Below are 23,388 nucleotides of genomic sequence, written 5' to 3'. Positions count from 1 at the left end.
AAGAAAAGCAAAAAAAAAAACAATCCCGAGCTTTGAGCAATGACGATAATAAACTTCCGCCTGGAGATCGCAAACTTCGCCTATGTATATTTAGATAAAAACGTGAAGTACAACGCATTTTCTTTTGCTGAAGGTATTTGAACCTTATTGTTTAACAGGCTCAATTGTTAACTTTATTTTTTCTGTATATACAAAGAAAGGGCATTTCGGGCCCTTCAAAATAGAAAAGGTAGATAAACAGAAAAGAACGTATGCAAAGAGTTTTTTTTTTTTTTTTTTTTGCTTGGACAATTTCTATTGCGGTTTAGCTGCTGGTCGGCAGGTTATTTTTCATTAAAAAAAAAAGAAAACGGAGTTGATTTTATCTTAGGAACCTTCAGCGTATTGCTATATAAACGTAACAATATGCCCAGACATATACCTTGTCTCCACGTATATTCGTGCGTAAGCCTCGACAGACGATGTTTGCCCTTTTCTCCTTGGTAATATCGTTCTTATGTCAAAATCATGCTATTTCATCTAAAAAAGACGACGGGGATCTTCCTGATGCAAAGCAGGTAAGAAAATGCCATATCAGAACCTATTCGTAGCGACGTGATGATCAAACATTTATTTAAGCACTTTTAACTCCCGTACTTAAAAGACTATATATAAACAGGTATGACGTTCCAAGGTTTACTTTGAAGATGAAATCTCCTCGCGTCGCAGGTTCTGACTAAATTCACCACAGCCTCATCACCCCAATGATGTGTTTAGCGCGGAGTGTGTTTTTGGGCAGGATATTACACGGAAAATGTCACGCCGGAGTGTGATAAAAAATCGTTACACAGAAGTCAAGGAAACATAAACACACGTTACGCATTGCACAGCCGTAGCTGGCAATGCGTAACGATCCAGAAAGATAGCATTTTTAGTCATGAATAATCCTCCGAACTCACGATTAGGCGAACATTTTGTGACAAACAATATCTACCAAGCTTCTCATTGGGAGCTAACCCTCCGATTTGTACTCAACAAAAGGCATCTCGAAAGGCAGCTCTCCAGCGAGGCGGAAAACAAACAAACAAGGAAGCCTTTTCTACAATTGGGAAGTACGGGGTAATCTTAGCAACGTTGAAATATGATTTCGTGATCGTATAGACGCCGCGATTTTTCAAGAATTTCAAGAAAACGCGTCAACATTCGCGTCCTTCATTCACCTCTTAATAGAGAACGCGTCAATAATACCTTGATCTTGAGCACAGATATGGAATACGCAAAATAAAAAAAAAAATATCTGGGTGATGTTCGAGGACACAAGTGGTAAGAAAGCACCACTGTAGTCGAAGTAATCAAAGAAGACGGCACGAGCGTTTCTGCTCTCTTGAGAGTGCCACCGAAATAACGCCGCACGAGTCGATGAATCTTCGCTTCTAGGATGTGCTGGGGTATCATCGCGACACGAGACGAAAATTAAGTCAAGGATAGCGCTCTACGTGAAACGATGAGCTTCCACCATTCCGACCATGTCAACGATCACCACCAACGCCATGTATTTCAGCAGAGAGCAGGAACCGCAAAACAGGGTAGGCGCAGTCTTATCTTACTCTTGCTTCGTTTGCAACACGATAGATGGCGCAGAACTCGGCGCATCATAAAACTCGGCAAATTTCGCTACATTGCTAAATATTGCACAAAGTGTGGATTAGCCATTTTTAACAATATATTTAAGAATCGTTTGCCGGATAATAATTTTTTTTATGAAAGCGGTGCTGGTGAGGTTCGCTCTTATCCAATGGGCGATGTGGATTTGATGATTTTTTCTGGCACCTCGCATACATCGCAGTGAAAGGGCAGTGAGCTGTCGAAGAAAACAAGGTATAAAAGAATCCGTCTTTTCTCTTAAAAGTTCTCGAGCGATAATTTTTTGGCGCTTTTTATTTTTGTGTTTTGGTTTTCTTTTCGCGCCTTTTACGACGTGCGGTGGATTAAATTCGATTTTAAATTGTTTCATGGTCCTTTTGGCAATTTCAACAATAGTCGCCGATGGAAGGGCTTTCGTCTCGGCGTATTATGCGAGATAAACGGTTGCCACGATTATTCAGCGGTTCCCATCGCCAACGGTAGGAAGGGGCCAAGCAAATCCATTCCTATCTGCTTGAAGGCGCAGTTGGAGGGAGGGGGGAAGGGAGGGGAGGGCTATGGGTTCAAGAAGTCCTGCTGGCTTCGTCGGTTGTTTCTTGCGCCGTTGACACTCGTGGCACGATCGCACGTAGAGATGGACGGGCTGCGAGGGGCTGGGCCAGTAGTACTTTTCGCGAGTCCTTGCAGGCATCCTGATGTATCCCAGGGGTTCAGCCGTCAGGCCGTCATGACAGGCTTGAAACACTTTCGCTGAAAAACTGGAGGGGATAACCAACACGCATGACGAGTTGTTGTTGCCAAAGTTTTCTTTGTAGAAACGTAGACTTCACCAACGTAGAAGTTTGTCAGGTCTGGTGTGAATACTTGCGGAACAGTATTTCCTTGTTCCTCCAGATACTAGATAAGTGCGCTAAGCTTAGTGTATTTTCCTTATAATGCTGTTGTGTCGCTGGCGCTCACTGCGCTAAGAACAACCGTGTCCACGCCGTCGTCGTCGATGTTCTCTATTACCAGCTCGACAGGTGCTCTCGATAAAGAGTCTGCGTCTCTGTGCTTACGGTCGGACAAGTAGACCACAGTCATATCAAATCCTTGGAGTCGGAGACTCCACCATGCGCGAAGTCCAGATGGTTACCTCAGGTTCGGGAGACAGCAGACCAAATGGTCGTCCGTAACCACAGGAAAGGGACTTCCGCACACGCTCGGACGAAACTTTGTTTCCACCCAGATGACGGCAAGGCATTCCTTCTTCGTGGAATAATTGCTTTCCACCTTTGACAGCGTCCGACTTGCGTAGGCAATTACTCGTTCAGTTCACTCCGGCCGCCGGACGAGTGCCCCACCCAGTCCTGTGTTGTGGTGTCCGTGTGAAGTTCCGTCTCCGGAGGCTGGATGAAGTGACCGTGGATAGGAAATGTCTGGAGGCGTCGCTTGAGCTTGTCAAAAGCTTGCGGTTGCTCTTTTTTCCACTCAGCCTTCACGACATCATTTGTCAGGCGTGTTAGCGGAGGCGATATTTTGGCGAAACCTCGAACGAACATCGATAATAGGAAAGAATTTTAACAGACCTCTGAACCGCTTTTTTGTTCGATGGGCGGGGAAATTCGGCTCTGGCGAATGTTTTCGCTTAAACAGGCCGCACACCTTCGCTGCTCACCACGTGAGCCAGCAACTTCATTTCAAGGTGGACAAACTGACATTTCGTTAGATTGAGGGTGCGTCCAGCCGTCATGATGATCTCCAGCACAGCACGAAGTCGTTTCAGGTGCGTTTTGAACTCTTGAGAAAATACTACAATATCGTCGAGCTAGACGAGGCAACTCTGCAATTTCACGCCAGCCGGCACCGTTTTCATGACACGCTGGAAGGTCGCTGGTGATATGCGAAATTCGAAATGCAAGACTTGAAAATCGTACAGCCTATCAAGTTTGACGAAGGCGATCTTCTCAAGGTCCCATTCATTGTCTTCGATCAGCCAGCAGTCCCTTTTCAAGTTCAGTGACGAAAAGTAGCGGGAGTGGCGTAGACGGTCAAAGAATTATCGATGCAGGGAAGAGGATATACGTCCTTCTTTGTTACAGCGTTTAGGAAGCGGTATTCTATTCCGAATCTGAAGGTTCTTTCCTTCCTCAACAAAGCGACTGGAAAGCCCACGAACTGCTTTACGGCTAGATTTTTGAACCAGGTGAACATCCGCGATAGGGCAGCACTAAGGCATAATCACCCGGATAATGAGTTTAACACGAAGTGTGCTTTTGGGCAGGATTTTATGTAAAAACGTCAATCGCGAGGGGGACAAAAAATCGTGACATACAGGTCGACCCAAGATAACGCATACACATCTGTAGCTGGCATTGCGTAGCTGTCCATAAAAGATGACATTCTTAGTCAAGAATAATCATCCTAACTCAAGATTAGGAAAAATATTGTAACAAACGAGGCCTACCAAGCTGCTGATTGGAGGTCCAACCCCCGATCTTGCATTCAACAAGAGGCATCTCAAACTACAGCTGTCTAGCGAGGAGAAAAACAAACAAACAATAAAGCAGCCAGTTGCTTACATTGAAAAGACAGTCGAGTTGTCGCTATAGCTTACCACACGAACCCCGCTGGACTGCGCCTGTCAGCCAGCCGCCGCCCGCATACATTGTCGCAAATGAAGGCAAGAAAACGACGTATCATAAACTTACAATTATGATTTAATCGGCAAATGTGTGCTAGAAACAAAATAGAAGAACAAACGTCAATAACGTAGCAACGAGCGAAGATGCATCAAGATGACAGCTGGCTATTGCGAGTGTAAATCAGTTAATAAATCGCCAATACCACGCTCGGCTTCTTATCATCATCATCATCACTCGTCATCTTGAATATTCACCCCGAATGTTCGGTAGTTCGCTAGCGCAACACTTACTTATCTTTTTCACTCGCAGTAGGCATACACAAAAAAATTCTAGATGCGCGGAGAAGCGTTTCTTATTGGGCGTACACGCGGCAATATGTGGACAGCTTTGAGCGAACACAACTGTGAATACAGTCATTTGGGCAAATATCTGGACAGGAGTGTATCAAACGTCCACACAGGCGGATTTCTCTGGACCAGACGAATTTTTTTGGTCCAGGCGAATTTTATTTGTTGCGTTCCAGTTTAATATAAATCATAATTTAAACGCTACAGTGTTTCTTTGTTGTTTTTTTTAATAATCACTGGCTCAAATTGATGTTGGCACCTTTGTTGTTTCTAATTGACGCGGTGTTGCTTCTTCATGGATAAAACATTGATGCGATGAGAAGAAAGTGTTCGAGTTCTTTTTAAATATCGTGCACTTTTATCTAAAAACCGTGGTACTATTTTATGCCCGTCACATAAAACGCGGTGGCCATTTTGTGCGGTGCTTGTAGACATGCTATAGATCTGCTTGACTTGCATTTTTACTTGCACTTGTCTCGCATGCCTGCAGACAAGAACTTCAAGTAAAAAAAGGTGTGCTACAGGGTGTTTATTGTTGCTCTGCGAGGTGCCCATAGACCGCTGAAGTTATTTCATTTTGATAGATGCTGGCTGTAAGAAAATAAAACATGTTATATATTTTCTTTTGTTCACAAAACGAGTGACAGGCCTGATAATACAATAGGCTCAAGCCTCCATATTTCATTGAAAAGCAGAATGGAAAGAGTTATAGCAAATGACGAGCGTCGATTCGGCTGAAGGAAATTGGGCACAAAAGATTTTTTTTTTTTTGAAAACACACTGCAGGATGTTTTTTTTACGGGAAACATGTCACGAAAAAGTAAAAGGAAAAACATCTACTTTCGCCGTCAATCCGATCCAGTAAAAGATTACACCTATAAAATTGAAGAATGATTTGTAAGACCACTTGACTATGAAAAAGCACGTATGTGTCAAGCCAAAATTCTTTATGAAACACTGTACCCCACTAAAAATGTGCATGCGCTCAGTGCCGTGTTTATGCGAAAAGAGGTACGTAGTCTTCAATTTATTTTTGACCTGGAAACTAACACAATATACAGACTAAATCACCACCGGCTAGCACCGCAATGCAATCTCTGTAACACCACAACCCTAAATGCTTTTTTAGCCTTTTGCACTGATCCTTCTTTCGGACTCTGTCAAAGGGAAAACAAATAAAGAAACAAAAAAAGAAAATATACAATGGGATTACAAAAGGAAAACTGGTCCTGATATTCTAAATTAGATATTTTCTTACTTTTAGTTAACCCTACATTTGACGCGTCATTGAACTTCCAGCTTTTGCTGGAACATCGTGCATGGGCGTCAGACTCGTCAGTTCTGCGAAGCTTAATAGCACATCCTCGAAGCAGTCCACGTTCACGCACACACTCGCCCAGTCGGGCGAACCAACGCAGGAACACTATAACAGCACACAACACGAGTCAACAACGCCAAGTTCAGATCGCAGAATTTAGTAGCTCACACAAACCGGCTGGCCCCGACATCCAGGTGTCCAAATGGTGCGATCGAGCGAGGTCTCCTGGGAAGGCCACCGTCATTGGTTTGCCCTCGTTGGCGACGTGAGTAGAGCATGTTTCACTAAGTTGTGATCCAAGCCAACGCTCTCCTGGAGCCTGTGCTACGTACCATAGCGCATGACATTGTAGTATAGAGCCCTCAGCGCAGTCAGCGTCGGCCAAGGCGATCGGGCGCTTGCGCTTATCGATGTTACCTTTGAACATAAATACTCCTTTAGCAAGGCAGAGTTACAAAACGGAAAAAATAAGCACCTGCCAGAGTTGTGGGCTATTAAAGCTCCTTCGCAAATACATTTTTGGTCGCGATTTCACTATCTGCTTAAATCATCTTCCGCTCTTGCGGAAGATGATTCAAGCAGATGAAAACGATGAGGAACCTGCACCGTGTTTTGCTAGATGTCATGAGCTTCAGATCGAATACGACTGCATTGCTTGGGTAATCGTAAGGCTGTGTCGACTTATAATAATAATGATGTTTATTTTCCGTCAAAACACGAATGACGGAGGAAGCCCGATGAAAAACGCTACATCACGCAGCTTGATGGGCCCTCGGCCGCACCTCCTTGCATATGGCAGCAGTCGCACAACAAGTGATGCAAAAAGAAAAGCGACAGAGAAGCTAACAATTTCAGTGATGACAACATGACAATGTTACAAAAAAATGTAAGACTATATAAGAGTCTAACAAAAACAAAGTACATAAGTACAAGCGAGCACAGTATTATTCGATTTAGCAAAAATTAAGGTTCTGAGTACCGTCGTATGTTGCTACTACTCCATGGCGGGCATCCAGGAGCAGCTCGTGTGAAAATGCTTTCGCGCAGTTGTGGGGTGGCTAAAGGAAACTCATGGCATCGAAAGGCCTCAAATAAGCCTTCAACTCTCGACTAACTCAAAACGCTGCGCCGCGCATTTGTATAAAGTATTGGGAGTGGCCAACGTGACGCCGGTTGATAATTCATCTGGATTTCGGTTACAGTAATCCTCATGGCATGGCTTGCTCGTTCTTGAATATTACAAATGGTTTGAGGTCGTGTACAGGTCAGTCCCGACTGCTGCGATAACCATCGAGAAACTACAAATAGTCCCTGCATGTTTCAGAATACCGGGACGGAAGTCGTAGTTATGAATAATGGCCCGCAGTTCCTTTCGACATAATTTAGGGCGTTCCTATCAGCCAATGAAGCACACAAAAGAGGACATTCTTACCACGCCGCGTCCAACCTGCGTCAGTCTAGTTGAAAAGGTAAAAAGAAAAAGAGTGGACAAACAACTGGAGAAACAACTCAAGGACGAAGGGAAATTGCGTGTCCGCAAGACAATTTAATATTGGACCGATCAGTTTCCTTTCCACAACACGAAAACGTCATGTAAATAAAACGGCATGAGACCGGCAGAAATGTTTCGCTCATCGACGCCACGGACGAGACTAAGTCTGCTGCATTTCAAACTAATCAACCCTCTGAGAAATGGGAAGCTTCAGACATACTAAGTTTTGCTTTTCACAATCGGGAGTTCCATGTAGGTGAAACAATTCCAATCGAGGAAACTAGACCAAGTTACCCTGCGTGTAAAGTTGGCATCGCCTTGACAAGTGTTAGTGCGGTAAGTTGCGTCATAAGCGCGAACAATCAAGAGCACTTTGTGCATGCCAGCCAACTCTTAGAGACAACTTTGCCTTTCTCGGGGCAAGCAGTGATCCGTCGTCCGCTACGCAACCCGCCCAGACGCCTGCCGACTCATGCCTGAGGCTTCGCGGAGCGCAACATTGCTTCGTCTGCACCGCACTGCAACATGCGTTCATATACAGTAACATGAAACAAAGGAAGTGAACACGGGGAAACGGCGCCAAAAACAGGAGTTTCACAAAGAGGTCGGCCAGAAGCTGCCTCGGCTGTTTTTGAAGCGTTTTACCTGTTCCGATACCTTCCGTCGTCCATCTGCTACAAGAGCCAGCACGCTAAAATGAAAATTAAGAAAAAAAAAAAAAAAAAGAGTGCGGGAAGTGATGTATTTTGTCATGGTGCCGTCTTAAGCTTTTTATTTTATTTTTTTTTTCGGTATACCTCAGCGCGTAACCAATGCTATCTTCTGTGCTGGCTGAATACAGAATATTGTTTTCCGTTTCACTTTCGTGCGTAGTTTGTGACAGAAATAGTAATTTCATTCAGGTACCAATTAACATTACGCCTATATTATTCCCGTTATTTGGTTTTAATTGTTTCATGCTGGTGAAAACCACCCTGTTTTCCTGCGCCTTGCTTCGAGACTTATTGGCCTATTTTATTTGACAGTGTTTCACCGGTTTTCATATTTAACTCAAAACGCCAATTTTTGTTATGCAAAATAAAGTTCGAATCACAACTCTTAAATTTAACAGAAATATACGACAAAGATAAAATCCCCTATTTAAGTAACAAACATAAATAAATGGTGCGGTACAACTTCTTGTTTAAGTTTTCTTTTCGCTACCTATTCTATGATAAAGTTAGTTCATCCTTCTGTTTTTCTTTGCGCTTGAAATGAATTGATTACACATTCAGTTAAAATATTTGAATGCATTTGCAGGTTATCCAGAAGCTACCTCAAACATTCATGCGTCAGTCACTTGGAGATTATCCGAAATTAATATGTGGTTATCAGCGTTTCTACAATGAGACCGACAGAAAATATGATTTAATATTTAAGTACCCGAATGAGCTGTGAGTACTAAAAGTAGTCATAATATATAAACAAATAAATCACAGCACGATCGAAGTTTTAACGTGTTTACTTTGCAGGATTAGCCTACCTCTCTATGTGAAAAATGTGACTGAAAACAAAATTTATATGGGCACTACACCAGGTGAGCTAACGTCTTTCCTACCAAGCATACACTTTCCAATCCCGAACGCCGTGAAAAAACGAATAGCCTCCGTTATATGAACACGATAGCCAGCCTCAGTTAAGTGGCAGAGACGCTTGCGTTGGTGTCGTGACCAGAAAATAGTGATTGGTCGAATAAGTCATGACGTCACAGTCACATGACCTCACGTAGGAATTTCAAACAAGCCCCAACGCTCATGCGAAACGTGACGTCACACGTGGAAAAAACGTGAACAATAAACTTGAGATGTAATGCGAATTAAAGGTAGCCGCAAGTCCTAAATGTTTCACCTTATGAAGTAATTCGTTTGCCTTAGAAAAAAATTGAAGAATTTTTGCGGGATTTGAACCCACGACCCTTCGGATGCGAGCCACACATGCTACTATCCAGGCGACACAAGGCACGCTTGCACCGGGGTCGCAAAGGCCATGCGAACGGGGCCCGATAACGCTATCGCGTTCTACTCTTAAAGGCGAATCTTAAAAATCCCCAAATTGTTATTTTTTTTTTTTTTTTTTTTTTTACAACGGGATAGGTTTTGCCTATAACTCCACCTCTGACCGTTTATTTTTTGAGTATGTAGGCCATTCAGTAGTATTCTTTTAGCTTTGTACACGCCAAATTAGAGTGAACCCTTGATATTCTGGAATAATTTTTCGATCTGGAATTTGCTTCATTAATCTTTGAGTAGCGTTGGTCTGTCTTTTAGTTTTTGTTGTTTTACTTGACAAAGTGTTGGTCCGTCTCTTACCACTGTCCTGGTCTGTTATAGGAAGTGGGATGTAGTGATACCCTGCACGTTATAAGAATATAATCCAGTAAGATACCTGCCGGCTTCCCCCTTACCTCGCTGGGTTAATAGTTGTGCCACCAAATTCAATTGTAATACTGTATGCTTTATCAGGTTTCGTACAAACCACGAAAGTAGACGTGCCTTTCAAGATAAAGCTTGCAGACAGCCGGCATGCTTCAAATGCAGCAGTAATTACTAAAGCAAAGACATCAAATTTTCCTCGCTACTCAGGTTGTTCGGAATAACTTTGTTTTTTCCTAAGAGGCTTTATCTTTGTCTCATTTTTGTCTGTAACAATATATCATACACTTTCCCACAGAACCACTTATTGAACCAGAATACGAACTCGATATATTGTTTTCCAACATGAAATCGTGTATGGTAACAAGGAACCCGGACGCAGATTCTCCAAGAGGTGGGTGTCAAAAACTGACTTGCGCACAAGTGGCTTAGTTGGCGGCTAAACCATTTACGTCGTCTAAGTGTTTGGAGTTTACTGTGTATTGCCTCAGGCAACTGAATAGCGCGCACAAAAATATGATCTTCAAGCAGGTTATTAAATAAGTTTTTTTTTTAAGATAGGACATTCGTTTTTATTTTTACGATTAAGCAGAAACTGAAAAAATAGGTACGATTATTTGACTGTCTGATTGCGTCCACCCCTAGAACTATAAAAAACACAGCATCTGGCATTCACAACGAGGGAGAGACGCAGTCACGAGATCCATCCTCCGTGCGTAATCCTGTAACTTGAACAAAAGTTAGCGTTTTCTGACATAACCTGGGAGAAGGAAGGAAAAAAATGAAAGCCGCTTACAACTCCCTGTAACGCCGAATTAGAGCGCAGCTCTTGAGGAGGAGGAGGGAAGGGCACTGGGGGGGGGGGGGGGTTCAACTAACCAGGGGGTCACGTGACCTTGGGGGTCACGTGACCCCCAAATACCGATGATGTCATCACTGACGTCACTGATGACGTCATCAGTGACGATGACGATGCGGATACCGATGACGTCATTAGTGACGTCACTGATGACCTCACCAGTGATGATGACGATGACGATGCAAATGTAGGCTACGTCATCAGTGACGTCACTGATGACGTAATCAGTGATGATGACGATGACGATGCGGATGCCGGTGACGACATCAGTGACGTCACTGATGACGTCATCAGTGATGATGTAGATGACGATGCGGATGTCGGTGACGTCATCAGTGATGATTACGATGACGATGCGGATGCCGGTGACGTCATCAGTGATGATGACGATGACGATGTGGATGCCGGTGACGACATCAGTGATGATGACAATGACGATGCGGATGCCAGTGACGTCATCAGTGATGATGACGATGACGATGCGGATGCCGGTGACGTCATCAGTGATGATGACGATGACGATGTGGATGCCGGTGACGTCATCAGTGACGATGACGATGACGATGTGGATGCCGGTGACATCAGTGATGATGACGATGACGATGTGGATGCCGGTGACGTCATCAGTGATGATGACGATGACGATGCGGATGCCGGTGACGTCATCAGTGATGATGACGATGACGATGTGGATGCCGGTGACGTCATCAGTGATGATGACGATGACGATGCGGATGCCGGTGACGTCATCAGTGATGATGACGATGACGATGTGGATGCCGGTGACGTCATCAGTGACGATGACGTCATCGGGGGGTCACGCGACATGGGCGGGGGTCACGTGACCTCGAGGAGGGGGTCACGTGACCTCGGGGGGTCACGTGACCCCCCACGAGGTCACGTGATTCTGGTGGGGGACTCGCGCAGTGCATTATGGGACATTTCCCATGATGCACCGCGCGGTTACGCCGACGGCGACGGCGACGGCGACGGCGCTCAAGCCGGAAACGGGCCCCTAAGAGCTGCGCTCTAAAAGTGAAAGCCGCTTACAACCCCATGTAACGCCAATTAGAGCGCAGCTCTTGAGGAGGAGGAGGGAAGGGTACTGGGGGGGGGGGGGGAGTTCAACTAACCAGGGGGGGTCACGTGACCTTGGAGGTCGCGTGACCTCCCCAATGCCGAAGATGTCATCACTGACGTCACTGATGACGCCATCAGTGACGATGACGATGCGGATACCCATGACGTCATTAGTGACGTCACTGAGGACTTCACCAGTGATGATGACGATGACGATGCGAATGTCGGTGACGTCATCAGTGACGTCACTGATGACGTCATCAGTGATGATGACGATGACGATGCGGATGCCGATAACTTCATCAGCGACGTCACTGATGACGTCATCAGTGATGATGACGATGACGATGCGGATGCCAGTGACGACATCAGTGACGTCACTGATAACGTCATCAGTGATGATGACGATGACGATGCGGATGTCGGTAACGTCATCTGTGATGATGACGATGACGATGCGGATGCCGGTGACGTCATCAGTGGCGTCACTAATGACGTCATCAGTGATGATGACGTCATCAGTGATGATGACGATGACGATGTGGATGCCGGTGACGTCATCAGTGACGATGAGGAGGGTCACGTGACCCCTGCCGATGTCGCGTGACCCCCGATGACGTCATCGTCACTGATGACGTCACCGGCATACACATCGTCATCGTCATCATCACTGATGACGTCACCGGCATCCACATCGTAATCGTCACGATCACTGATGACGTCACTGATGACGTCACTGGCATCCACATCTTCATCGTCATCATCACTGATGACGTCACCGGCATCCGCATCGTCATTGTCATCATCACTGATGATGACGATGACGATGCGTGACCCCCCTGAGGTCACGTGACCTCGGGGGTCACGTGACCCTTCTCGAGGTCACGTGACCTCAGGGGAGTCACGTGACCCCGGTGGGGGGCTCGCGCGGTGCATTATGGGACATTTCCCATAATGCACCGCGCAGTTACGCCGACGGCGACGGCGACGCCGCTCAAGCCGGAAACGGGCCCCTAAGAGCTGCGCTCTAAAAAAGGAAAGATAACATGTGGCATCAGCCGCGCCTACACACAGTCACAAGAACTTCCCACGTTTTTTTTAATTAAATCAGGTGCGTCACCTACAAGGGCAACAAAGGAGCGCCCACACACGCGTACGCTCCATGAGCCGCCATGAAATATACTTCGTGGATCTCTCGAAGGTTTTTTATTTGTGTCGAGACACAATCTAAATGCGATGGAATGACGACGACCGGCCACACCTACTACAATTAAAGTCCCTTAATGCTTCTATTTACAATTAATGACAGCAAACACTAGTGACGAAGCACATCCCGTAGGCACGAAATTGCGTCATTTAGTTCACTCTTCTGCTTAGCACTCCATTCGTTTCCTAAAATCTGCACCATGACGCAGTCGTCGCTTGAAAGAATGTCTCGTTTTGTAGAAACCCCTTATCTAGGACCTCTAACTAGAATGGACCGCTAGGTTGCTCGAGGGCAAATAACACAGGGAAAAGAATGTTCCCTCTCCCTTATATTTACACATCTTCCCGTGTGACCAATATACATCCTGCCGAAGCACAAGGGGGTCGTACACAGTTCTCCTTGCACATTCAACGACCCATTGAACAGCAGGCTGTCCCGCTCTAGTCACAGAGGAACAAAGGCGGGACAGCTTAGATAGCGCCGAGAAAGCCACAGGCACATCAAACCTGTTGGCCACGTGCTTTATTCAGTGGGACAAGGAATGGACATACGAGAGTACAACAGAAGGATGGCTCACTGCGTGATGTCACTCTATCTGAAAAATAAGTTTTTTTTTCATACGCTTTGATCCGGTAAAGCCATTGCCCCGCGCCCTAGAGTTTTTGTGCCACCAGATCGTGCCTGTTGGTTATAGTCATATTCTTTCTTCTTCTCTTCTGGCTAAAATGTTGAGTTGTAAGTTTAGTGTCTATCCTGTGTCGTGTATTCTTCTAAAGTTTCCTGAGGTTTCTCGCTTATTTAAACCATGTATAATAATGCTTCCCAACTAGCCCAGCTCCCCACCCTTCTACAACTGGTCTGGTGGTTGGCCCTTGTTTTTCTCTAGGTCTCGAATACCAGTTAAAAACAATCTCACAAGGGACTCACCAACGCCCGCAACAACCGCTGAAGGGAAGCTCGCAGAGGAAAGCCTTTTAACTTGAGTCACAATATTTAAAGCACACCTCTGGTGACACGACTTCAACAGGGACGCCCGAAGGCATGTCCCGGTGATTACCCTTTTCGGCAATTTTATTTTTCTACCTTTTTCTGAGGTGATTAGTTTTATTTGTTTTAAGCAATGAAAATTGCCATGCCGAATTCTGATTTCGGGTGTCTCTGTTGAAGTCGTGTCACCATAGGTGCGGTTAAGTTTTGCGACTCAGGTTAAATGCTTGCCTCTGCGGGCTTTGACTCGGCGGTTGTTGTGGGCGTTGCTAAGTCCATTGTGAGAATGAATATGGGGTATACTAGACCTAGAGAAATACAAAGGCCAAACACCAGACCTGTGGTACTCCGGTACGTCCATGCCTTGTCCCACCGAACCGAGCACGTTGGCAATAGGTTTAATGTGCCTTTCGCCTTCTCGGCACCATCTAAGCTGTCCCGCCTTTGTTCCTCCGTGAGCAGAGCGGGACGCCCTGCCGTTCAGTGTGACATCAAGAATCTCACCCCATATAATGCGTGAGCAAGCAGGAATGTGTGCAAAATTCCGCAGTCCAGCGGCTGGGTGTATATTTTTCAGACGGGAAAATGTGTAAATATAATGGCAAAGAAACATTATCTTTCTCGGCGCTCTTCGCCCTCGGGGAGCTACCTGTCCGTTTTAGTGTAGGTGTGGCTGCGCGCCGCTATTCTATCAGATTAAGATTTTGCCTCGACACAAAAACAAGACAGCTAGAGTCATAGAATCATAATTTACGGCGAATCATGCCGCAAACTCATTTGTGATCGCTCCTTCTTCTGCCCTTTTAGGTGGCGAGGTAAATTTCATTAAACAGTGCGGCGGGTTCGTGCGACTGTATGTAGGTGTGGCTGATGCCAGATGGTATCGGTATGATTTTTACAGTGCAGCTCTTAGGCGCCCGCTTCCGGCTTGAGTGGCGTCGCCGTGGCCGTCGGCGTAACCACGCGTTGCATTATGGGACATTTACCATAAAACGTCACATGTGACGTGCCATGTGACGTTCAACTCATGACGTCACACGGTGCCTAAATTTAGCGGAAAAGTTCGCTCTAAGTTTAGCGGAACAAGCTCAGCACTAACTTTAGCAGAAAAACTTTGCGGCTACATTTAGTGAATAAATTTCCCCGTTAAATATAGCGCAAATTTTTCACCGTATAATTTAGTGGAAGATTTCTCCGATCCATTCAGGTGAAAAATTTCCCCCCTCATTTTAGCGGGAATATTTCCCTACTAAATTTACCGGAAAAATATTCGCTAAATTTACCGGAAAAACTTCCCCAAAAATTGAGCTGATAAATTATCACGCTAAATTACACAAAAAACCTTTACCGCTAAATTTAGGAGGAAACTTTTCCCGCTAAATATAGCTTAAAAATTTACCCGCGAAAAATAGCCGAAAGCTTTCCTCGTTAAATTTAGTGAAAAGATTCCTCGTTAAATTCAGTGAAACAAAATCTCTGCTAAATTTAGTGGGGAAATTTTCCCGCTAAATTTAATGCAAATATTTGTCAGCTAAATTGAGCGGGGAAACTTTCCCGCTATGTTTAGCGTAAATGTTTTTCTGCTTAATTTAGCGGGAAAATTTTTCGTTGAAGTTAGCGGGGAAATATTTCCGGTAAGTGTATCGGAGAAATTCCCTGCTATATTAAGCGGAAAAACTTCCCCGCTAAATTTAGCGGATAATTTGTTCCGCGGCATTGTGCGGGAAATTTGCAGAAAATTTCCCGCTAGATGGGAGGAGAGAAGGAAGGGAGGGTAAGGAGGGAAGGAAGGGCACACTCTCCCTTCCTTTCCCTCGCCTCTTCCTCAAGAGCTCCGCTCTCATTGGGCGTTACAGGTAATTGTAAACATTTTTGTTTTTCTTTTTTTTTATTAGGGGGGGGGGAGGGAGGGGGGAAGAAGCACTTACGGATGAAAGTAGCCGACGGCACCTCTGGGACGTACGCTATAGCATGTTGTCCGCGTCACTGGTATACCGTGGTGCGACGAGTGCGTCGTCCCGCACGAGAGCTCGTAGTTTCCTCTGTTTCTTTACTTCCTCGTTCAAATCAACTTCAAATTCATTATCACGTGCGTGATGTCACATCCATGATAAATTTTTTGTGACATTCCGTGAACAAGTTTTCGTGACATCGATTTCCCAAATTTGCACAGCATTCCAGTTTCTGGAGGAGACGAAATTCTAGATGAAAAAGGACTGAAAGCTGGGCGTGTCTACCAATTTAAAAAAAAAAAAAAAAATTATTATAACGCGCTGTTCTAGTGACAAATCATATGTATCACATATTTCCTGATCCAATAAACGGATATTATTAAATAAGTTTATCTAGCAACATACAAGACCCTTATAACAACATATAAAAACAGTATATGATTAAATAAGAACTTCCAAGAAACATATAGTTTGTTCCTTATAACTACATATATAATCTAATATAATTATTTATTGTTTTTATATGTGTTGATCGGGTTCTTGTAGGTTTTCATATGATCATAAATGATCATATGCGTTTCTTGAACGAAGCATTTCTTATACGTCTTAGATGTTTCCCTGGAGTGCTGGGGCATTATAATGTAACAATAGTTTTTACACCGAGTTTCGAATTAGTACTTTGACGCCTTTCCACGGTGATCAGAAATGTGCAAACAAGCACGCACAATCTTCAGTGAAGGAGAAGTGTTTAGTACACGACAACCCTTTGACATGTGGATTTTCGTAGATTGGTAGACTAGTCGCTGCATGTAAAATATAATTTTAAAACACAAGATGGCGGTTTCGTCGAAGTTGCCTAACGCAGAGATTGTAAAGCATTTAGCAGAGCGCAACAATAGACCATATGCTAAATGGACAGCTCCATCTAGTAGCGCGCCGATAACTACGTCCGCCATCTTGGTAGCGGCTAGAAAACAAAACCATTGACTCGACCGGCAAAGGCCACATGTAAACAAGCGACAGCGCTTCTTGCGAGAGATGCGAAGCCAACGTGTTGCTGCGTTCCGCTGCGGAATAAACCTTCGATTCGTCCCTGTTGTAAACAGGGTTCACAATTTTCTTTTATTTGTTACTTGTGACGCAGCTTTCGAGAAAAACAATCGGTAACAACGCGAAGAAACATGCGGACGCTACGGCGCGTCGTGAAGCCCTTTACAACAATTGAACTTGGCTATAATATTTTCACGAAGCCGTACAAAATTTGTTTCTGAACATAGTTTTTATTCTTTTATGCCCGATGCAGTGGCGGCCTGCAAATTTTTTTGTGCGCAAGCAGCTCAATGTATGCGGGCTTGTCCAAAGGCCAAAGCTGTAAAGCGATGCAAAAAGATGACAGTTTTAATATCCACCACCAACCATAATTGAACACGCGCATGGTTAACAGTGTTAACAAAAGAAACAAAATGTTTCAACAAATAAACATGATTGGTTTTTATTTGACCTGATTTGAGTACATCACAAAGCCCTCATTTTAATATCATATATATATATATATATATAAAAGTAATTAGATTGGAAAGCCAGAAAATAATCTCATTGCTTTGCAGCGGTTTCTATAAGCTTCATCTGGCGCAGGTAAACTAGGTTTGTAAAACGCCCCTAAAAGTAAATAGGAGAGCTCCTTGATATAATATCCTTGAATATTTAAAGTGCACTCATGTAGAATCGAAAACACAAGAGACACGGATGACGTGTCTGTTAGCTCCACACTCCGAAAGACGGGATTTTGGTGTCTCTCTTGTCGAACACCATGCTCAACATAGTTCATCGCTGTGGCTAAAACCTCTATGTCGGCGTAGGCGAAAACTTATGTTGCGGATGTCGAATGGAGCAAGACGGGCAGTGCCAACTTCATTTCACAATCTCATTTTTTTGTCGCAGCCAAGGTGAACATATTTTTTTTGTTCGTGCAAAGAAACTTGGCGGGTGATTTTCAGAACGCGAATGTAGTTATTCTGCCAGGCTCGAAAATTTTTCATTATCGCGCAACATCCGTCAGCTGCGCTTGAGGCCAATGCTATCTGAAACCAAATTGAGGTCTTCGCAACGCCTGCAATATAGTGCCCATGCACATTTTTTTTTAAAGAAGAACACTAAACGCTCCACAAAAAAAAAAGTCCCAAGTAACAACTAAAAAAAGACAGAAAAAAACTAACCTTTAGTTGCATGTATTGGCGTGGAGCAGGCTATTGCTATACAGTGCAACTTCATGCGCATTCGCATCGAAAAAAGAGTTAGAAGTGTTCTCAAAGATAAAAGGCCCTAGTCTTTTGTCCATGTTGGGCGATCGGAAGTCAGAAAACAATATAGTTTCCGAATCGCACTCAGTGGCATAGCATCCATGTGTACGAGCGCAGTTGAAAGCACAACACATACAACCGCAAACACATGGTAAAAGCGCAAGCCATTGGGCCTTCACTGAATATGACTTGGTCATGGGATGAAGGGACAGATCAAAAAGTTAAAAAGAACACCATAAAACTTCACTGTTGACGTTAGATTAGTCCCATTGGCCCTAGCGTTGCCTGCGTCCGGTCTGAAGGTGCAACGAAGCATGTCTACGCATAAGTGTTTCATAACTCTGAAATGATGCCCTCACCTATCCTACAGTTTTCATCCAACTTATCGCGGACACCGATACTTTGTTTTACTTGATGGGATATCTATTCTGCCAGAATTCAAAGTACTCCACGACATAGCGCTCAATAAGTGAAACAGTCCGAAGAGAAAAAGCTGCACGCTCAAGGCCAAAATCGCTGGTAGACAGGAGAAAACACAGCAGCTTTGCCTAGGATGCCATTTTTTACCATTCCATCAAAACATGATATGCTTACCAATTATCATCCAAACACTGACTTTTCAACGTTAACAATGCTCCTTCATGCGGAAAGATGGCGATAGGTATAGATTGGCCGGTCGGCAAAATTATTGTAGTGTGCACGATCCAGTCAGCGCCCTCCCATGCTCAGGTGGTTTCTGGTCTGCTACGTCACGGAGCGGTTCTTCAGCCGTCGCCAGGATAGGTCTTCCACGAAATAAGACAGTTCACGTGTTCCGGTTAAGTTTGGTGAGAACTCTACATGCATATTTTTTGAAGCCGTCACCTACTCCTTAAAAGGGTACAACCACCCAAAAGACATTGTTCTGTTATTAAGTACATCGTGCCAAATGTTTGTTGCCTCGTTCAGTTGTGTTCTGATATCGTCTATAACACAGAAGCCATTGTCCAGTTGTTTATATACTTACGCGCGTAGGTCATACACTATGCATTTTTTATTTGGTTAATTGCTCTATATCTTATCAACGATCTTTACAATTAAAACCAAGTGTCACGCTAAAAGATTTAAAGTGTTTTGTTTGTACCGGCAACTTTTCCAGCAATTTTGAAGTCGCTGGCGCGTTGTTCCCTAGCTTTTCCTAGATCGACACGAATCGCTGAGATCGGGTCCGGCTCTAAACGGACGAGCAACTCGCACAACTTGGAGCCGTTTGAAGCAGGAAATCAGGGACGCGATATTTTTTCTGACACCCCCGTGGTGGTGACGATGACAGCTAACGACTTGTTTCTGGTTTGAAATCGATCGTTTTTGGAAATACATTTTTTCATGAAGATGGGTTAGTATTCTCAACGCAATTCAAAGATATAAAAAAACGTTTCTAGCGCGTAGCGGTGCGCCTAAATAGTGCGAGAAAATTCAAAGTGAATGATGATGATGGCAAGTCGTAGCAATTCGGTTGCTGCGTGTGAACGCGGGCGCCCCGTGTTGCTGATGTTGCGACGTCAAGTTGCTAGGCGAAATGGCTCCCTTTGAAGCGGGCCTAAATAACGACTAAACTGTAGCCATAGAGCTGGACTAAGCAGTGTCGCGATACAAATGTATGTATCGCGATAGTATATTCAAGACTCTTTCGTGTTTCTGTATTTCGATATCGAGACATATTTCAATAAATTATTTTCATCTCATTGGTGAGCTATATTTACAATGTGGCGCTTACATTGTAATACTTTTCCAGCACTGTGCTTTTGTTACGTTTGTTTCTCAAAATAGTCGAATACGAAAGTCCTATATATAGTAATCAGTCACCAAAGCACGGGCACTTCTGATACACTTCTGAAAAAAAAAAAAGTAACTCCGAATATTTTTACAGATAAATAGATCTATACATACGATATCCATACATACTATACATTATTTCGCGAATCTTAATAGGTCAGGAGGCAGCAGTTCGTGACGGATGCAGATAGTAGCTACTATCTGCATCTGTCACGAACTGCTGCCTCCTTAAAGGGGCCCTGCAATCATATTTAAGCGTCTACCTGTTTTGCGGTTTCCAGGTCTCTTGGGGCTCGGGCAAGCCAGCGGGCACGCAGAGAGTAACTAAATATCAGTGCGTAATATTTAACCGGACGACTCGGAAACCTCCTCCACCGACGAGGGCGACCCACGGTACCGAAAACGCGCAAAATGTGACGTCTTTGGTCCTGAGCTTACTACTGGTCAAAGCCGCTAAAAGCTTCTTTTTAGTCGAACTGCAAAATATAAGTGGCGCGCACCGTTTCAATTATGTATAAAATTAGTTTTTGTTCAGTATTATATATCAGAAAAGAAACAAATGCAGTTTATAAACTACGGAAACAAGAAATGACTCGTCGACATACCCACCACCAAGCGGTGGAAAAGGCGTCGCATACTAGAAAGGAGTAGTGGGATCAGGCGCCGACACGGAAAGGTCCCGGATGTACGGGGCGGCGCTGTGGTCGCATGGGCAGGAGGCTCTGATCGGCTCCAAGCGTTCCGTAGGCCTTCGGCGAGAACCTTTGTCTTGCGGTTTGGCCGTTTTGCGGTATGGCAGCGCGAAGTCTCTCCCATTCTGCACTGATCTTTGCCCGTGTTTGCGGTCGTTTGTGGCCAATGAAGTGTCATGCCGAATCAGTGTTTAATCGCGCAGCAAATGCAATGAGAGCCGCTCTGGCCGCCCGCTGCATACAGCCTATTCAACATGTGCTTTAGTGGCGCCCTCTCGAGCCGTCGACACGGAGTGCGGCGGCCGTGAGCGCTGGATGAGCCCACTCTAGTTCACGGCCACTCAAGCAACCAAGGACGTCATGAGGGAGGTTTTTTTTTTTTTTTGCTTGTTTTTGTAATTTTAATTTGCATAACTTTTAAAATAAAGCGAATTTCGAGAAAAGAAAAGTTTTACAAAGTTACTACGTTCAGTGCGCTCAGGTTCGGTGCAAATTAAAAACCAGTAAAAAAGTCCTTGGAGGGCCCCTTTAAGGACTTAAGGTTCGGTAAATAATGTACAGTATGTACCTATGAATGCACAATGTATGTATACATCTATTTATCTGTAAATGTATTCGGAGTTATTTTTTCCCCTTTTTTCGGAAGTATATAAAGGATACCCCAGTACTTCAGAGACAAATGTGTCTAAGTATCTGTTTTTTCGTCTTAACATTTCTGTATCTCAGTATTTGTGTTCCGGGATACTTTGGGGGGCATCTCTTCACAGCCCTGCCATACAAAAACCTTAATATTTTATTTTAGAAGTAGGAAGCTAATAACAATTTTTTTCCTGTTTGTTGTTGTTGCATGGGGAAAGGGGGGGGGGGGCGCAGAAAACCTTAGAAGATGTTGAATTTGAACAACGTTGTTTTCTATAAAATACACGAGCGTGCTGCAATATTTCTGTATTTAAAAAAAAAGGGTAATGAAATTAAAAGAATCAGTTTGACGTTTTGTTTAGTTAGAAAATTATTACACCAAGCTAAAAGTCAAAATGGCTTTTATACAAGAGTTTAATGTTTTGTTTAAAACTGACTTCAATTTTCAGACTGTAACCTGATGGTGACAAAAGACCACTTTGATAAGCCTCTGAAAAGATGCCTCAAAAAATTCATAAAGCACTGCAATGGTCAGGCATTCAACTACACAATCAAGGACTGCCCTTATCCAGAAACCAAGAATTAAAATTATATGAACATTCTGAAGGTCCTTCAAGTATATATTTTAAAGTAATACATTTTTTTTTGTTCCAAAACCTTCCTGTTTCGCTACCGATTCATATATTTGAACAACACCAATTTTCGGAGTGAGGAAATTGTGCTGTATAACGTCAGAACTTTTTTCTCATACGTTGCTGTCATATTCTAGCCTTTCCGCACACATCTGTGACACTTTAATTTTCATAAAAGTTCCAGAAGCTAGATTCACATTTTGATATGAATGTTTCCGAGGGACCCAAGACGTTCTCATGAGAAAAAAAGCATTTTGCGGCGATCAGATCACGTGATGCCTTAAGACAGCGATAGCTGTGCTCCTTATCCTTCGATATGACGATGACGATCGATTCTCATTGCGGCGATCGTGCCTCCTACGGTGATCTGATATTGGAATGGCGTTGGCTTGATTTAGCGTCAATATGTCGCTGATTAATGAATAAATGACTTTAAGGTCGTGATGCGTTTTCCCGCCAAATTTAACGGGAAACAAAATGTTAGCATAAATCACGTGAAGTCAATTTTTTCCGCTAAATATAGCGGGAAAACTGAATTGGTGAATGGGTCATGTGAAGTTGTGTTTTTCGCTAAATTTAGATGGGAAAATCGATGTCACGTGACCTGGCGTCACGGGATCTATAGACAAATTAGGCTCCCCAAAAAATTTTGTGCGGAAACTGAATTCGTGCATTGGTCAAGCAACGTAAATTTTTCCGGTAAATTTAACGGGGAAGCTGAATTGGTCCATACGTCTTGTAACGTCAACTTCTATGCTAAATTTGGCGGGGAAAGCTTTTGTTTACGCTTACGCAGTCAAAATACCGGGGATCAAGCCACTAAAAGCTGGCGCTGTGAAAACGAAAATGCTTGGGGAGTAGCACATCTTCTGCTGAAGTTTTCACTTTTATTGATTCTTTTTTTTTTAAATTTCGATGCCCCTCTTTAATTCATAAAACGTGTGCCTCTTTATGCCGGTCGATAGGTCCGTACCGGCTATCAGCATTCACGTACCGGCCACTCCCAGCTTATACCGGTTTCTGGTACACGTTTATGGGTCACTGGTTATCGAATGCGGGGCATGCTGCATCGGATGCCGACTGCCGACATGGGTTTGCACCGGCAAATCGGCTAATGGCTGCCGAAACGCCGGTAGGATGTTATCGGACGCACATCACATTGCCAGTCGACCAGTACTCTCGTAATGGTAACGGTATTGTAAAAATGGTCACCATTACCCCACACTGTTGCCCTGTAAGTTATTTACATACAACAATAGGCTGTACCGGTAGGCCGTTTTTTACACGAGTATAAAAATCGTTTAATAAAACACACGGTGATCCCGCTGCGGATATCACACATTCCATGACAATTCTCACGCATGGGCTCTTGAGAATACCGATTTTTATAAGAATAAAAAAAAGAAAACT

At 44.0% G+C, this 23,388-nt stretch overlaps 1 protein-coding gene across 1 annotated transcript; it reads left to right on the top strand.

Annotated features, from left to right (window-relative positions):
* Nucleotides 1–461: 461 nt before the first annotated feature.
* On the top strand, nt 462–21,932 carry LOC120845883. Its single transcript, XM_040217444.1, has 5 exons — nt 462–557; nt 8,704–8,837; nt 8,916–8,980; nt 10,114–10,209; nt 21,796–21,932. The coding sequence occupies exons 1-5, from the start codon at nt 462–464 to the stop codon at nt 21,930–21,932; spliced, it is 528 nt and encodes a 175-aa protein (XP_040073378.1).
* The last annotated feature ends 1,456 nt before the right edge of the window (nt 21,933–23,388 follow it).

The sequence above is a fragment of the Ixodes scapularis genome, unplaced genomic scaffold (genome assembly GCF_016920785.2).
Source record: "Ixodes scapularis isolate PalLabHiFi unplaced genomic scaffold, ASM1692078v2 PGA_scaffold12__126_contigs__length_90152505, whole genome shotgun sequence".
NCBI classification, from domain to species: Eukaryota; Metazoa; Arthropoda; class Arachnida; order Ixodida; family Ixodidae; genus Ixodes; species Ixodes scapularis.
This window is presented reverse-complemented; position numbering and strand designations above follow the sequence as displayed.

What these genes read in the sequence shown, in the direction of transcription:
- LOC120845883 (XM_040217444.1), top strand. Translation starts at nt 462, where the DNA reads ATGTTTGCCCTTTTCTCCTTGGTAATATCGTTCTTATGTCAAAATCAT. An exon ending in TTTAAGTACCCGAATGAGCT is followed by an intron (nt 8,838 to 8,915) that starts GTGAGTACTAAA and finishes TTTACTTTGCAG; the next exon opens with GATTAGCCTACCTCTCTATG. An exon ending in GGACGCAGATTCTCCAAGAG is followed by an intron (nt 10,210 to 21,795) that starts GTGGGTGTCAAA and finishes TTCAATTTTCAG; the next exon opens with ACTGTAACCTGATGGTGACA.